The sequence below is a fragment of the Antrostomus carolinensis genome, unplaced genomic scaffold, assembly GCF_000700745.2.
Source record: "Antrostomus carolinensis isolate BGI_N321 unplaced genomic scaffold, ASM70074v2 scaffold23184, whole genome shotgun sequence".
Classification (NCBI taxonomy): domain Eukaryota; kingdom Metazoa; phylum Chordata; class Aves; order Caprimulgiformes; family Caprimulgidae; genus Antrostomus; species Antrostomus carolinensis.
Window position 1 is genome coordinate 17,073 of NW_010313159.1, and position 12,317 is coordinate 29,389.

The 12,317-nt window shown below is 46.2% G+C and overlaps 1 protein-coding gene across 1 annotated transcript; it reads right to left on the reverse strand.

Moving 5' to 3' along the window:
* Positions 1-248: 248 nt before the first annotated feature.
* Positions 249-11,606, reverse strand: SLCO2B1 (solute carrier organic anion transporter family member 2B1; the record flags this gene model as incomplete). The annotated part of the gene is made up of 7 exons (XM_010167263.1): positions 249-482; positions 1,256-1,376; positions 2,099-2,163; positions 4,924-5,093; positions 9,559-9,718; positions 10,507-10,699; positions 11,442-11,606. Coding segments are annotated over 7 exons (1,049 nt in total), but the record flags the coding sequence as incomplete, so codon positions are not given.
* Positions 11,607-12,317: the final 711 nt, after the last annotated feature.

The following is a 12,317-nucleotide window of genomic DNA, read 5'->3' on the forward strand; positions in this document are numbered from 1 at the left end:
AGCAGGAACAAAATGCTTTGGAGGACGTTAACTCCAGAAGACTTCAATGTCCAAAGGTTAATGTGTGTGGATTAATCCACGTGAAGGAGCACGCTCCACCACTGAGGTGGTGATGGCAGGTGTAGAACAGAGTATGGACAAACTCCCATGGCAGTACAGGAGTAGCACATCCCACCCAGCAGATTAGGAAGCAGCCTCACTGTCCATCACTCCAAGCATCCATCCATCCTTCACAGTTCAGGTATGAAGTGATTCACATGACTTCATCTCCATGGACAGGGATTGCAATTCACATTTTTTTTTGGCATCACACTTTGGATTCTGGGCTCTTTATGGAGTTCCCTGCCAGTTTCTCCTTCTCTGGGTCTGCCTTTGTCTCTTCTGCCTTGCTGGCTTCCTTCTCCTGCCGTCTGAGAATCACATACACAGTCACGAAGCACAGGAAAGCTCCCACCTCAAAGAAAAACTGGAGACCAAGATACCTGTGGTGTGGAAACACAATAAATCAGGGTAGCAAGGACATTCCTATGTTCACCAAGCACCAACATCCAATGTCCCCAGGCACCCAGCAGATACTGAGCATGGAGATGGGTTCCTTGGGTGCATTCTGCAGTGGGCAAGCAACTGCTGCAAGCTTGACTCTGGAGAAGAGTGGTGGAAAGAGGAGGAGTAACTATCAAGATGTACTTCTCTTTGGTGTTACATGAAGAAAGCATATCTTCTGGTAAGAAGGAGACATATAAAAACATGTCTTGGGGTTGAAGGTGAATAAGACTTGATGTAGCTACTGGGCAGTGAGTCATTCAACAATGATGAATTTGCATTGAGGATGGAAGACCACCTACAGCTGGAGCAGCTCTGCTGTGAGGACAGGCTGAGAGTTGGGGCTGTTGAGCCTGGAGAAGAGAAGGCTCCGGGGAGACCTTCTAGTGGCCTCCCAGTACCTGAAGGGGCTCCAGGAAGGCTGGGGAGGGACTTTGTCCAAGGGCAGGGAGTGAGAGAACAAGGGGTGATGGCTTGAAAGTGTCAGAGGGGAGATGGAGCTGAGATGTGAGGAAGAAATTGTTTGGTGTGAGGGTGGTGAGCCAGTGTCCCAGGTTGGGCAGAGAAGCTGTGGCTGCTCCTCCCTGGAAGTGTTTGTGGCCAGGTTAGACATGTAGCAACAACTTATCCCACATCAGAGGTGACCTGATGACACGTTCCCCTTGGGTTTCCCTCTGTGACTCTATCCCTTATCCTGACCACCCATCCCTACCTTTGCCTGAAGAGGTTATTGTCGTAGTATCTGCAGGCTGCCTTCCTGTCACACTTCTTCTCCCAGAGGATGCAGGTCGTGTCGATGGCGCTGCCGTACAGAACGGGCCCTGGCATCCACGCTGGAACCAGAGAGTCAGAAGGGACTTTGTTACCTTATGGGATAGACCCAACCCTGGTTACTTTCCCATTTACTAAGAAGGTGGAAAGTGGTTGGAGATGGTCTTCTTTGCTGTGGCCAAGGAAGCCACTGATCCTGCACAGCATGCCAAGGGCTGACTGTATCTTTACACCCCACCAAGATGCATGAAGGTCCTTCTTTTCTCATTTCTCTTTGATAAAGGACCATTGCTCATCCTAGGAATGATGCTCACCTCCTTCACACACTGTGCACGTATGATCCTTCCTATAACTGCAGCAACATGTTCTGGGGTCCTCCAGAACATGAATTTTCATGTTCACCTCCAGGTGAACATGAATTTTCACCATAGGAAAAATAACAAGTGGGACCACAGGACGTGGTTTGCAGCCACCCTGATGGGCTGGAGGTAAACATGTCACTATCTGCACACAGCTACCTTCTTGGACCTAAATTAATTCTCTAACCTCTTCTATTATAGCCACGGAGATGTAACCCCATGGAGACATGTTGTCCCCTCCCCACCACGTGCAACCCACCCAGACCCTGCAAGGCAACATCTGACAAGGCTTTGGTCAGTCTGAAACTCAGAATATTCAAAGAGCAATTCTACAGCCCTGGAGCTGCTCAGGGTTTAAAATCTCCTCAAATCCTCAGGAGCTGCCATGATTTTCCAAGATGACATCTCACCACCTTTTCATTTACCTAAAACTCTCAGCAGCATGAATTGTATCCCAACTGCAAACGATTTATCTTCAGGCTGGATGCTCCTGAAAAACAAAATGGAAATTGAGTTTTCTGGCATTTCTACAAAAAAATGGATGTTTCTCTCTTTGGCATCTTTATGAAACTTTATGGTACCTCACCCCCCAAAAAAATCATCCTTCAACCCAACCACCGAGAACCTCAGGCGGTTCCTATTGACGTCAGCAAAAACGATGCAGTTTTCATTCAGTAGGACTAGAAATTTACCACAAAACCTTTTTCTTGGCTTGAAAAAAAAACCTCCCAAACTCTGTAAGAAACAAGGAGGAGCTCAGCTAAATCTTTTTGCTTTTAATTTAAAGAATCCATAGGAGGAAAACACAAACAGAACCCAGTATAACCAGTGGCTCTGCCAAACACAAGCAACACAAGGGATGTTTTTATAAATGAAAGAGAAAATGATTTATCCATTGAGAAAGTAGCTTTTTTTAATTTGAGGTGGGATGCCCTGATGGATATTTTAGTGCCATTCCAGTTTTCTGAAATTAAGATTTCAGGCTGGGTTTCCTGCTGGGTTCACACAATGGTGGTAACAGGACCTCTAGGTCCTCCCATCTCAGGGGACTCAGTTTCCTTTTCCTCTCTGTCTTCCTGGTGTATTCATGGCATAAATGTTGATTTAATAATGCTTGGGAGTCAAGGTTTTAAGTAAATAAGGTAAATAAGTTTTAAGGTAAATAAGGTCAAGTAATTATTAAATTAGGTAAATTAAATATTAAGGTAAATAAGTTTTAAGGTAAATAGTTTTTAAGGTAAATAAGTTTTAAGGTAAATAAGTTTTAACCACAGCTTTTCCCAAAAAAAGCCACTGTCTGGAGTGTTTTGACCACAGAAATGTACTTGGAAATATTATTTATAGACTTAACACCGTGATTCCCTCATGGTTTTTTCCTCCTCTCCCCCAGCACAGCCCTAACTTGGTAATTGAAATAAAGTGAAATAATAATAATAATAGTAATTAAAGTAATAATAATGATGATAATAATAATAGTAGTGATGTCCTGATCATCCCAGGCTCTGGTCCCACCAGCCTGGGGCTTTTGTTGAGGTTGGCTCCAGCCTGCTGCAACTTTCCAAGGGTTTGGGAAAATAAGAGTCCTAATTGCTTCTGTGCAGTGGGAAGGGAGGTTGTTTTCAAATGAGATCCATCAGAAGGAAGAAGGTGTCCTGGTTTTGACTGGGATAGAGCTAATTTTCTTCTTAGCAGCTAGAATGGCACTATGTTTTGGATTTAGTATGGAATTCGGTACAAGAAGAACGTTGATAATATACTGATGTTTTTAGTTGTTGCTAGGAAATCAAGGACTTTCCAAATTCTCATGTTTTCCTTGACTGCAGGTGCAGAAGAAGGACTTGTGCAAGCTGGATAGGAGCACAGCAAGAGCAATGGAGCCCAACTGGACAACAGGATATTTAATATCATTCCATGATTCTATGATATAACATAATATTCAGTATATAAATGAGGGTTGGCTGGAAAGCTTCCTCTCAGTTTTCCAGGATTGCAGTTTCAGGATCTCTCTCCTTCTCTGGGGATCACTAGCCAGGAACAAGCTGGGCCTTGGTTGGTGGGTGGTGAGCAATTGCATTGCACATCAATCATTTTATATTCTCTCACTGCTATTATTATCATCATTATTATTACTTTAATTAATATTATCATTATTATTTCACTTTATTTCAATTATTAAATTGTTTTTATCTCAACCTTTGAGTCTCCTTACCTTTACCCCTCCAATTCTCCACCCTGTTCCCCAGGGTGGGAGGAAGGTGAGTGAGCGGCTGCATGGTGGTTAGTGGCCTGCTGGGTTAAACCACAACAGAAGATAATTAAACTCCTTAACACAGAGCTGCATTAAAAAGTGCCAGAGTACCACCATGCTCAATTAATGCTGAGTTAATGATGTATCTCCTTAATGATGTACCTCCTTAATGAGGTATCTCATTAATGAGGTATCAACCATGGGTGGGGAGAAGGAACAGGATGGCTGCTAGATCTGAAGGTTGTGCTGAGACCAGGAATGGGGGGTACTGATGGCAATGTGGGGTTCCTGTGAGCCCCACGGCCCCATTGGTGGGTGGAGATGCCGTGGGAGTCTGGCACAACGTGACATCCACCCACCCACCCATCAGCTGCTCCTTGCCTGAGCCTGTTGGTGAACGCCATGTTGTCTGCAAGAGCAATGGTGGCTCCATGATAAATTGTCCATGCAGCACTGGTGGCTCCATGATAAAACCTCCAGAAGCCTGAAATCTCCATTTACTGCTGCAGGGATCAGCAGCAACACCCAAAGGGACCATGGAGAAGCTTTTGTAGTCTTAGGGCAGCAGGAGCTCTGTTACTGTCAGGTCTACAAGAGCATGTCCTGAAGGTCTCTCCTGTTTCAGCATTTGAGACTGGAGCTGCTTGATGTTTTTCTCCTGCCCAGGCATGTCAGGTCTTTGTTAGCAAAGCATAACCTGATCCTGAGGCATATGTAGCCCAGGAGATGGACAACCACATCCACTGCCAGGTGACAGCAGCAGGGAAGCCCCGTTCTTCATTCCCTGCACCAAGATGTTCAAAAACCACATGAAAGCAGGAGGAGGAACTGGGCACAAGGTGCAATATCAGGCTGATTTAACCCTCCAACTCTTCAGCTGGAGAAAACCTTCCTCCTCAACTCAAAGACACCTTGGTTTTCCAAATCCAACCTCTGGATGCTGTTTCTGTCATGCTTACAGGAGTGGCTGCATCTACACCATGGCCAACCCAACCTGCTCACCTGAGGATGAGCATGAAGGACGGTGTGTGGGATGTGCTGGCGAGGATCCCTGCCAGGCAGGACAGGACCACAAAGGGCAAGAAGAGGTGGGAGCAGCCGGTGCCACAGGTCCCAGGCTTGGCAAACCCTGAGAGCCCATTTTCAGAGATGCAGCTGCAGTTGGTGTAGTTCTGTAAAGAGAGAAAATCCAGAAGCTGCTGATCTGCTCAAGGCTATGGAGATACCAGGGATAGCTGCCAGCTGTTATGGGGAGAGAGGGTGTTTAGGTTTTGGCTGGAAATAATTAGCAGTAATTAGCACTCAGCACTTTGAGGAGCAGGGGGAGGCGGGGAAAGAATCACATACAACAAAGCTGACTGAGTGGGTGAGGAAACATATCTTCCCATCCCCACTTCCAACCTCCAACATGCTTCCAAGGAGGTCCCAGTCCCACCAGGTCCCATGGGCATGTCATATGGGTGAGCATGCACAGCTAATGGGGAAGCTGGGACCACCAATGGTGCCTTCATTCATCTACAGTGGTACCTTGAGTCCTCTCTTTGTGCTTCCAGAAGCACCTGGAGATGCTTCCAACCTAAAAACATCCTTGCCTTGTTGGTGTGAGTCCCAGCAATGCCTCCCTACTCCCTGCAGCAAATCCTTCTAGTGAAGGGTGATCCAGAGGCAGGAACATCCCAGGGTCTCCCAAATCCCTGTTCCCACAAGACTGAGAGCATGGGAGGAGATCTGGGATGAAGGGGAACACAATCCCTCATCACACTTCTAGAAAAGAACATTTAATATTTTAAATTAATTTCTTTTTCCAGTGCTTCCAGTCCCGTGTTTCACGCCTGGTGTGCACTGAAGGTGCTTACACACCAGTTTATTTCAATGTCATCATTTGTCAACTGAATATTTTGGCATCCTGCATAAATCTGGATCCTTGGCATGGAAAGAATAATCTCACCCACAGCTGATAAAACATCCAAGCTTGATGTGAGCTCAGTGATCTGTGTTATATCTTTTTGGAGGAAACCTCTAGGGGATCAGCCTGGCTTCCATCACCTGTACCCCCAGCTTGTCTTCTGCTGCAAGATCCTTCATCCAGGGATACGTGTAGAGCAGAGGTGGCAATCAAAGCCAGAGCTGGAGCTCAGGGAAGTGTTACATCAGAAAACACTTGCTAAGGGAAAATGCAAAACCTCATCTTTGAGAGAGGATCATCAATAACCGGCACAGAAAAGATGCCCTGGGGTGAGGAATATGGATTTTTTTTATTTTTCTCCAAATTTTCATCACCATTCTCTTTTTTTTTTCCTTTTTTAACCAAAAAAACTCATTTTTTTTACAGACATCTTTAAATAAAATGAGCACAACCTTATTGTGGCCGGAGGGGAACAGATTCACAGCAAGATGGCACTTTGCAAAAGGGTGATCCAGAGGCAGAAGCAGCCCAAGTTCTCCCAAATCCCTGTTCCCACAACACTGAGAGCATGGTGGGGGGGGGAGATTTAGGATGAAAGGGAACAAAATCCTTCCTCCCACTTCTAGAAAAGAGGATTTAATATTTTAAATTAAGACTAGGATTTTATCTTCTTCATCCATCTGAAACAAACTCAACCAAACTCATCATCTGGGCTCTTTCTGCAGTCAGGGAGGAAGAGATGGGTCTCCAGAGAACCCACCACAGATAAGTGCTGAAGATAGCTGAGATTAATTTAGGCCAAAGCAGTTAACAAAAATGCAATTAGATAAATTAAAACTCATTTGATCTGTGCAACTGCCACCTTTTATAGAGAATTGGAGTCATGATATTCAGGGGACTTGTACAGAGCCACATAGAGACAAAAAGGCTGGAGATGGACACGATGGAGGCAACAAGGAAGGGCTCTGCCCCTTTCATTTGAAACCTCGGAGGATTTTAGAGAAGGGAGCATGATCCTGGTTGCAAAAACCCTCTGAGCATCAGGGACAAGCCACAAAACCACCGGTGACTTGTCCTCTTGAGATGTATCATCTAAGGTCACAGTGCCACCAGGCTGATGCAACACCAGGGCTGGGAAAAACCACTCGGTGAAGAGGGGAAAGGAGAATAAACCAGAGCAACCCTGAAACCAGGGCTGTGGTTTCCAGGCAGGGGTGGGCAGATGGATGGCTCATGGCCAGCTCTGGGTTTTTCAAGGTTGTGCATCAAAAATCCCCAAGAGGACAATTTAGCAATTGTTTTCTGAAGAGAGAAAACTGCACACATCAAACTCTGCCTGGTGGGGGCTTATTTCTACTTTATGGGGTGTGTGTTGACAGGGGAATATTCCTGCTCTCACCTATGGCCACACATGGTGAGCACAGAGCAGGGCTTAGAAAACCACAAACCCTGTGACATTGAGAATCCCATAGTCCCAGGGGACCCCCCCATGGCCACCTCTCTTCAACAGGTGATGCTGGACCTGAACAAATAGAATCATTGAATCATAGAATCCCAGACTGGTTTGGGTTGGAAGGGACCTTAAAGCTCATCCAGTTCCAACCCCCCTGCCAGCAATAGGGACACCTTCCACTAGACCACGTTGCTCAAAGCCTCATCCAGCCTGGCCACAAACACTTCCAGGGAGGAGCAGCCACAGCTTCTCTGCACAACCTGGGACACTGGCTCACCACCCTCACACCAAACAATTTCTTCCTCACATCTCATCTCCATCTCCCCTCTGACACTTTCAAGCCATCACCCCTTGTTCTCTCACTCCCTGCCCTTGGCCAAAGTCCCTCCCCAGCCTTCCTGGAGCCCCTTCAGGTACTGGGAGGCCACTAGAAGGTCTCCCTGGAACCTTCTCTTCTCCAGGCTCAACAGCCCCAACTCTCTCAGCCTGTCCTCACAGCAGAGCTGCTCCAGCCCTCTGATGATTTTTGTAACTCTCTGGAAGGGTTGCAGCAAAGCAAATATCAGGTTTTTCTCCAAAATGAGAGGTGTTCTAGAAACCCAGGTGTTTGGGATATGGAAAGCAGTAGGCCACGGGTCCCTGCACTGGCAAAGAGATGCTGAAAATGCTAAAAAATTATATATATATATATATATATATAGCAAAGAAGTCAGGAGCTGTAGAAATGCCATAAAAATGCAATAATTTCATTTTTCCTTTCCTGTAACAGGTAATACCCAAAATCCAAGAGGGATGAAGGTTGTTCTGCAGACACCTAAACTCAGATCCTGGTTCAACATGATAAAGAAACAGAGCTCAGCATCTGCAGCCACATCACTGAGCTCCTCCATCCCAGGGAGATACAACATGCTCCAGCTATTCCGTGCTGACACATGGCTTGACATCTCTAGCAACATATTGAGATACAATCCCTGTGCAGAAGAAGTTCCCACACAACTTCAAATTGAGTCAAAAATCATAGAATCATAGAATGGTTAGGATTGGAAGGGACCTTAAAGCTCATCCAGTTCCAACCCCCCTGCCAGCAGCAGGGACACCTTCCACTAGACCAGGTTGCTCAAAGCCTCAGCCAACCTGGCCACAAACACTTCCAGGGAGGGGGCATCTACAACTTCCTTGAGATGCATCAATAGGTGGAAAGAAGATTCAGCAGATTATCTCAGGGCTAAAGGAAGAGCTTTACCATGCAGGGTTTGCATAGGACCATCAAGGGAGCCCTGATTTTGTTGTAGCATGTGTCCACATCCAATAATACACACAATGAATACAGGATTGGGTGATGTTCAGGAAAATAGGATGTCAAAGGGCTGGAGGCATCTTTGAGGAGGTAGAAGCAGTTGAAAAGGATCTGCTGGACAAAAAGCAGGCACAGGGATGGGGAAAAGCATATTTGGGACTAAGCTCTGGCAGGAAACATAATTGTTATTAAAAATGAAGTGTTGTTAATTAACAAAATGGTGCTAAAAAGTGCCCGGATAGTCTCCTGGTGGCATTATATCCTGTGCCAGGAACAGAGTGGAAAACTGCTCACCCTACATGGATTGCCAAGGTTTTTCAGATAGGGATTTGAAGTGGCAAAGATTTCCTTACTATTTATTTGTTGAACTCTATTGCCTGGAGACACAACAGTCCATTGGCACTGTGAAAACTCAGCCCTGGTAGGGTTTTGGTGGCAAGTAGGGAGCAGCAGAGGAGAAAGAAACACAGAGCAGCAAAATAATCCTGCCAAGTTGGTAAATGAAGGGAAAGCCAAGAGCAAACCCCATTTCTCTAACCCCTACATCAGGATTCTCCCACTAAATTATCTTCTCATGAAGACATTTGGCTTGAAAACTGGTACTTATGGAGAGGATGCACACTGGAACTGGACTTTTTAACCTTGAAAGATGGAATAACATCAGTCTAATAAGGCCTTCCCAGAGGATTCACTGAAGGTCTCATCCAGAGTCATAGAATCATAGAATGATTTGGGTTGGAAGGGACCTTAAAGCTCCTCCAGTTCCAACCCCCCTGCCAGCAGCAGGGACACCTTCCACTAGACCAGGTTGCTCAAAGCCTCATCCAACCTGGCCACAAACACTTCCAGGGAGGAGCAGCCACAGCTTCTCTGGCCAACCTGGGACCCTGTCTCAGAAAACCTGACAAATGTGAGCACCACATGGGCCATCCCTCATTAGCCATCCCAAGCCAGGACACTAGAGCAGTGGGAATGACTCACCAGGACTGAGTTGTTGTCCTCATTGATATTTACAACTCTGCAGCCAGCGGAACAGGGTGAGATGTATTCAACACCATTAGAGCCACAGATGGGGTTATAGGCTTTCTCAGGGCAGTTACAGTGGAGGTTACACTCCAAGGTGTGGTGTCCAAATTCAGAGCTATGAGAGGAAGAAAATATTAATCCATGGTATTGAGCACCATTAATACACATCTTCTATAGAAAATATACTCCATGTGTATTAAGATTAGTAAAGAAACACTTGATTGCTTAACAAAACCTTCCCCATATGTAAGAGAACCCACAGAAATTCCACTATAACCCCTCAAGCCTTTGTTCTACCTGGGCAAAGCATCATGATCACAATGGAGTCACCTACTTCCTTCATATCTGTCCCCAAATGTGGGGTCTTGGAGTAGTGCAACATGCAGGTGGTGAGCTCCCTGTTGAGAGCCTGGACCAGCTTCTGCTGAGACCACAAGATGCTGAATATATGAATTTACAGCAACTTAGATCCAACCTTGAGGGAAGATGAGAAGGTCCTGCTCATGTTTAGCTGCACAGGGAAGCAGCCACAGCTTTGGAGGTGTGATCTCAGAGCTGGCCCCTGCCCAAATTTTTCACTTGTGAGTCACGAGCCACAGTTTCCAAGATGAAATGTTAATCTTGTACTGTTTGTGCCAAAGATGTGTTCACTTCAGGTTTCACAGCCAGTCAGTGAAGTTAGAAGGAGTAAGAACTCGAGTGGATTTGGTGGTTATTCACAAAAACATTAATTTCTAACCTTATTCTATCACCTTTAACTGTTTCTCATGAGGGAATAAACCCATTTCTGGATAATCTGCTTAACTCCCACCTCCAACCCGAGGAGTGCAGCTGGGGATGGGGATGTACCCACAGCTCTGGGAATGACCCACCCATGCCCAGTCTAGTTGGAGTTGTCAGTACCTCTCGCTGTAGGTAACTCCTGCGACCTTCTGCGTGGGGCAGCCGATGAAGAGGAGGGGGAAAGCCATGAGCAGGCAGAGGAACATGCCGAGGATGCACATGGCACTGCATTGCCTCAAGGACATCTGGAACCTCTTCAAGATGGCACCACCCACCACGATCCCAACCATCGCTCCAGGGATGTTCACAGCACCTGAGGAAAGGCAAGTCCTGTAGTTTCTTTTCCACCCTCTGAACTGGATCAGTTCCTTCATTATGGTTCCTAGGTTGCCCAAGGAAGTTGTGGCTGTTCCTCCCTGAAAGTGTTGAAGGCCAGGTTGGATGAGGCTTTGAGCAACCTGGTCTAGTGGAAGGTGTCCCTGCTGCTGGCAGGGGTGTTGGGACTGGATGAGCTTTAAGGTCCCTTCCAATCCAAACCAGTCTGTGATTCTATGATTCGATGAACCCAACACTGACCAGTCCCCTGTGACTAACCCATGTCCCTCAGCACTGTGTCTACACGACTCTTCAATCCCTCCAGGGATGGGGACTCCACCACTGCCCTGGGAAACCCCTTCCAATGCCTCAGAACCCTTTCAGCAACGAAATTCTTCCTCACATCCCATCTCAACTGCCTTTGGCACAACTTGAGGCCATTTCCTCTTGTCCCAGACCAATGACTTGGCTTCCACTCCTTGATTACTGGGAACAATTTTAGATAACAAACATTTCTCCACATCTTCAAAGATTTTCTTCTAGCAAGCTCAGGCTGCAATGTGAAGGAATGAAAGTAGATAGTAGCTGAGAAATCACATGGGCAAGGACCTTGTGCCACATCTGTCTGTAGGTAACAGAAGGAGAAGGGCGGCTCCAGAGGAAAAGGTGTTTCTTAGTTATCTCTAGGTTATTTTCTAAGAGGTGCTCAAAAGCTGGCAAACCTCACCAGCAACACTTACCGATGATCATGTTGGCCAAGGACGCCGTGAGGGAGAACTGTCTCTCCAGGAACTTCCCCATGAATGTTGCTAAACCAGCAACCATGGCAGAGAGATTGACCTGAGCCAACACCACCAACAGGTAGACAGGATGACGGAGGTTCCTCAACAGAACCAGAGGAAAATCTGAAAGGAAAAGAAGAAAGAGACAAGTTGAGTAAGAGAGGAGATGTACAGCAAAGTATTAATCCATGGAAAATGGCAAAACCTTGAATTTTACATTTTTTGTGCAGAATTAACTCTTTAGGAGCAGTGAGCTCTCCTGAACGTTCCATTTACAGAAGGACAGAATGTGTGCTCTCAGAGTTTGTCATTCCAGGGCTTGATTGTGTGACCATCTGGATATTAAAAAGTCAGGATGAAGCATCAGGACATTGCAAAAATTAAACACCTGAAAATTGCAAAATGGGGTGAGAGGGGGAAGCTGATGATCCCTCATTCCACTTGCCTCAGGAACCAGCCATGGGAAGGGTGAATCAATGGTAGAAATTGTTGCAAAAGATAGAGAAAAAAAAAGTAGGGTTTCAATGCAAAGCACATCCAGGCTCAAAGTGAATGTCAGAAGAGAGTAACTCCTCTCTGGACATGTCCATCCCTGAAGACCTCAACCTCCATATCCATTAATCCTTTTGATTTGCTGCTGAGGTGGATCATGCTTAATTCCTACCAAAGCCCATGCAGCTGGGACTGGAACTGTTCCAAACGTGTGCATGCAGGCAGCAAACAAAGGGTCTGTGCCAACACCATGGGAAACTGTTGGAGGTGTCAGCATCAGGGGAGAAGAGAAGGGAAAAGGAGGGAAGAGGGAAGAGGGGAAAAGGAGAGGGGGAAAAAGGA